The sequence below is a fragment of the Primulina eburnea genome, chromosome 12, assembly GCF_022965805.1.
Source record: "Primulina eburnea isolate SZY01 chromosome 12, ASM2296580v1, whole genome shotgun sequence".
Classification (NCBI taxonomy): domain Eukaryota; kingdom Viridiplantae; phylum Streptophyta; class Magnoliopsida; order Lamiales; family Gesneriaceae; genus Primulina; species Primulina eburnea.
In genome coordinates, this window is record NC_133112.1 from 11,981,250 (window position 1) to 11,986,575 (window position 5,326).

The 5,326-nt window shown below is 40.0% G+C and overlaps 1 protein-coding gene across 1 annotated transcript; it reads right to left on the minus strand.

Moving 5' to 3' along the window:
* Positions 1-4,375: 4,375 nt before the first annotated feature.
* LOC140806664 (uncharacterized) lies at positions 4,376-4,912 on the minus strand. Its single transcript, XM_073163215.1, has one exon. It carries the CDS (start codon positions 4,910-4,912, stop codon positions 4,376-4,378), a length of 537 nt encoding a protein of 178 aa, XP_073019316.1.
* Between the last annotated feature and the right edge of the window lie 414 nt (positions 4,913-5,326).

Here is a 5,326-nt window from a genome sequence, read left to right on the forward strand (position 1 = left end):
TAGTTGGCATTTGAGGACAACACTGCAAGTACTGCAAGATAGGAAGTTGTTTTCAAAGTTCAGCAAGTGTGCTTTTGACTTGATAGAGTGCCGTTCTTAGGCCACATCATTTCTGGAGATGGAGTCGAGGTTCATCCAAGTAAAGTTGAGGCAGTGAAAGAATGGCTAGTACCGAAGAGTGTAACTGAGATCCGAAGTTTCTTGAGACTAGCAGGCTATTATCAAAAGTTTATTCGTGGATTATCATCTATTGTGGTACCCATGACCGCCTTGACAAAGAAGAATGCAAAGTTTGTATGGGGATCCGAGTGCCAAGATAGTTTTGACAAGTTAAAGCAAGATTTGATTTCAGCGCCAATGTTATCTATGACATCGAGGCAGGGGGAGTATGTTCTGTATACCGACGCTTCTAAACTTGGTTTGGGTGCAGTTCTGATGCAAAATGACCGAGTTATAGCCTATGAGTCGAGGCAGTTGAAAGTTCACGAGAAAAACTACCCCACTCATTGTAGTGCCGAAATTCAGTACACGTATAACACATGCATTCATTTAATTATTAGATCATTTAATTATTTTTAAATGAGTTTTAGCCATGCATAATTTATGAAAATGCATTATTTTAAATTAGTCAAGTTTATGAGATGCACGTTAAAATGTCTTTTTCAAGTTTCATGTTTCAGGCGATTATTCGAGGCGGGATCGAGGAAGAGACCGGTAACGATTGTGACAATTTAAAACATGGTATTTTATTCCAAGTTGAGGATGAGGCATTTTAATAAGTTATTAATTTTTAATATTTTAAAGCCTTATTTATGTGTTTAGTGAATTAAGAGTTTAAAACTTTTAAAATTAGTAATTGGTGTGTGTTATTTTAATTAAGGAGTTTATTTAAAATTAGTGTTTTAATTGGTGACTAATTATTTAATTAAGCAAAGTTTTAATCCCCTAAGCTAGCCAAACACACACACTACACGATTTACACGCTTTTACACACACCTGTACATGACTAAACACACACACTCACCTTACGTTTCAGATTTAATTATTTTGAAAGATAAAAACCTAGGGTTCTCCTTCCCTAGAAGCAGCCGCCCCCTACCCCTTCTTTTCCAGCACGTTTTCGTTAGTTTTCTTCAAGGAATTCAGAGCCACGTTCGTCCCGGATCAACCTCGCTTCTATCTCCGCTTCGGTAACGTCGTTCGGTAACGTTTAAGATTCAAAAGACACGTATATTCTGTTCTTTCTGCATCGATCTTGTCATAGTATGCATTGTGTATTTTTATGCGTGAAAATCCATGTGTGACGTTCGTCGTTTGAGCGGAAAATGGTTTGAATGCGTTTGAAATACTTTTTAGATCTGAAATCTCGTAACTTACTGTCCTGATGAAAACTGCGATTTTACTGTCGGGATTTTGAGAAAACTTTCAACTAGAAAATTTTAGAACTTTTTGATACCTTCGATTTGATATAAAATTCGAGATTTTTGGATGAACATTGAGTGAGTTATGATGTTTTTCGTGGGACTGCTCAAACTGCGACTTTTACGAAAATTGTGTTCTTGAAGTTTTGTTGCAGGCTTCGTTGGGGATCGACGGGTGATCGTTACTGCGTCTAGGTATGATTAGTATGATGTTGGGATGTTATTTGATACGTCGTATAGTGTCGATAGGCACTCGAATGCGTTAGGAGTCGTAGGAAACGAATTGGTGTCATTTGCTATGCTTTGAATTGTATGTGTTGTAAGGTGAACTCATTGCTTTGGGTGTTTGTACGAATTTAGTTGATGTCATGGCATGCTAAGGTGAGTCTCGGGGTGTCGTTTCATAGTCCGTGCAACCGAGTCTAGAAAGTTGAGCGAAGCATGTACATAATTTTCGTAAGTTCGCGATTACAGTGGGTACACGGACCCGCACACGGACCCAGTCACGGGGTCCGTGCCTTTGATTCTTCTCGACGTCTTTTTCCAGTATCTACACGGACCCCTACACGGATGAGGGCACGGGGTCCGTGCCTTTGGGTTCCACTTAGTGTATATTTCCAGTACCTACACGGACCCTCACCCGGACCCTGACACGGGGTCCGTGCCTTTGCTTTCCTTCGGTGTCAATTTCCAGAGCCTACACGGATGTAGGTATGGGTCCGTGTCCTTCATTTTTGGGGAAAAATAATTTAGTATGCTTTGAGGTTAGACGTCATGGGTTAGTACAATGATTTACAAAGTCGAGTCATGGGAATTGTAGAACGTCCTAAGGAATTGAATGAACTCGTAAGTGAGCATGATTACCTACGTCTAAGTATGCAAGTTAAGCATGTCAATTCATGATCAGTATGTGCAGCAACGGCCCCGATCGAAGTCCAACGAATCCCTCAACGCCAAGTAAGTATGTATGACGTGCAAAGAAAATATGTTTAAGTTTTGAGGTATGCTAATTGACTTGTGACCAAATTATGAATGGGTTTGGAAGTCGGTGAACGTGGCCGAGGACCTCTCCGCCCCGTTAAATTATGAACGGATTAGATCGTGGTTGGAAAGCGTTAAATTATGAACGGGGACCAACCAGCCCGTTAAATTATGAACGGGGATCTCATGTATGCGACAGTGGACACGTCCCTGTCAGCCCAGTACTGTGGTGTGTCTGATCAGGCGTTTATTATGTATGGGTCACTTGCTTTGAAACATCCTCTATGCAAAATGAAGTCATGTATGTTTTAGTATGCTCAATTATGCAGTTATGATCATGAAAGTTTCACGTTATGGCACGTCTATATATGTATGCAAGTTCAAGTTATTATGCAAGCTCAAGTTTCAAATTATGTACGTTCTATTTTTAAGATGCATGCGATTTTATTATTATAGTACTCGTTATCCCAGTTTATACGTGTTGAGTCTTTAGACTCACTAGACTTGATCGATGCAGGTGACTATGTTGAGGAGACCGGAGGTGATGACCAAGGGGCAGGCTTGGGCTGAGTGGCAGGCTAGACCCGAGGACCGCAATGTTTATGTTTTTAAGCAAGTTTAAAATACTCTGATTTTTAAATATTTGGATGCGAAATATTTGGAGACAGTTTCTTTTAGCAAAGTTTTATTGGTGACGGATGATTGAGAGATTTATTTTATGAATGTTGAGTGACGACCGTGTCACGCCCCGGGACGGGGGTTGGTTGACACCGGCGTTGCTCTCAAATATTACATTCGAAAACAACAAGCCTCAGAAGTACAGAATCTCAGAAACCAGTCTTTATTCATAATACGAAATCAATCAATTGTCTGTTACAACTCGAATACTGATGTTTTACAGCGGAAATGTAAAACCAAATATTACAGTATCTTAACAGATGCAGCGGAATAAAAATAAACATAAACTGAGAACAACAGTCTTCATCACCAGCCCCAGAACTGGATCTGCTCCTCTTCTTCTAACATTTCTTCAGTACTCTTATCTGAGATGGGTTTGGTGGGTGAGTGATATGATTGTCACTCAGTAAGCAGGGGCGGGAATAACTCTCAGTTTTTGAACATCATTTTAATACAGAAACCGTAATGCAGTAATATACAGAAAAACTCGTATTTCATAACAGAATCCAGAATTCAGACTTTACAGGTTTCAGAACAGAAATCAGAATTAGTAAGCACTGAACATGTTAGTGAATTTCATGGCTAAACTGATATCAGTCCCCTATATGTTCTCTCCTCTAAGGGGTGAGGCCAGAATCAGAATCAGAATTCAGAAATGTTCAGAATATATATTCCTACCATTAGTTCACTAGGGAGTTTCAGTGATTCAAAATCAGAAATCAAACATACAGAAACTGAACTTTAAAACGGATTTATCAAACAAATTTCAACATATTTATACATAAGCCCACTTACTGTAATTTGCTAAAAGTATTTCGGTTGAAATCTGAAGTCTGCTTGTTCTTGCTACTGGTTTCTGCTGCTCGAAAATCAGCACTCTCTTAGCTCAAATATTTCAAGTGACAACTCAAGATTTTGGTAAACCAATTCAGGGGTTTGAGGGTGATATTTATAGGCAATATTTCTGACTGTTAGACTCCCAATTAATGGCCATAATCTGCCATTAACAGCCTTTATTCCATGTTAATGCTTCAGTTACAAGTCTAAGCTGAATCAGTAACTGTCTGCTGGAATCTTGCGCTGCTGAATTCTTCTGCTGCTGGATTCTATATGTTGGAATTCTGTCTGCTGGAATTGTGTCTGCTGAAAAATATCATCTTCTGAATTATTGACTGCTGCTGGAATTGTTAGCTTCTACTGAAATTTTCCATTGCTACTGAATAATGCTAGCTGCTGGAAATTTCAGGTTCTGACATCCCTCCCTCCTTATGAGAATTTTCGTCCTCGAAACTTGGCTAAGCATGATCTTCAAAGAGATAAGGGTATTGTTCTCGCATCTTTTCTTCCAACTCCCAAGTAGCCTCTCTTTCGGTGTGATTGGACCATTGTACCTTGACATATGGAATAGTTCGTTGTCTCAGTACTTGGTCTTTGCTATCCACAATTCGAATCGGAATTTCTTCATACTTCAGCTCTTCATTTAGATTGCTCTCAACCAGAAGTGGTCCAGCGTCCAGTATGTGACTTGGATCAGGAATATATCTCCTCAGCTGCGAGACGTGGAATACATTATGAATTCTTGACATGTCGGGTGGAAGTGCTAATCTATAAGCAAGCGTTCCCACTTTCTCCAGAATTTCAAATGGTCCGACGTATCTAGGATTCAATTTCCCAGCCATATTGAATCGGATTACACCCTTCATGGGTGACACTTTCACATATGCCTTCTCTCCAACTTCGAATTCAACAGGTCTTCTTTTCAAGTCAGCCCAACTTTTCTGTCGATCTTGTGCAGCTTTTAGTCGCTCTTTGATCATAGCAACTTTATCCATTGTTTCTTGGATCAGTTCAGGTCCAACGATGGATTTTTCTCCTACTTCATCCCAATACAGTGGTGATCGACATTTTCGTCCATACAGAGCTTCGTATGGTGCCATTTCAATGCTGCTGTGGTAACTATTATTGTATGCGAACTCGATTAAGGGCAGATGTTCGCTCCAATTACCACTGAAGTCCAAGGCACATGCTCTCAGCATATCTTCTAGAGTTTGTATTGTCCTCTCAGTTTGGCCATCAGTCTGCGGATGGTAGGCTGTGCTAAGAGTAACCTTAGTCCCCATAGCTTGTTGAAAGCTCTTCCAAAATCGAGATGTAAATCTAGGATCTCTGTCTGACAGTATGCTAGCTGGAACTCCATGCAATCGTACGATCTCTTTCATGTACAATGTGGCTAGCTTGTCCAAATT

Bases quoted from the DNA above. Each gene is read 5' to 3' on its own strand.
- LOC140806664 (XM_073163215.1), bottom strand. From the start codon at position 4,912: ATGGATAAAGTTGCTATGATCAAAGAGCGACTAAAAGCTGCACAAGAT.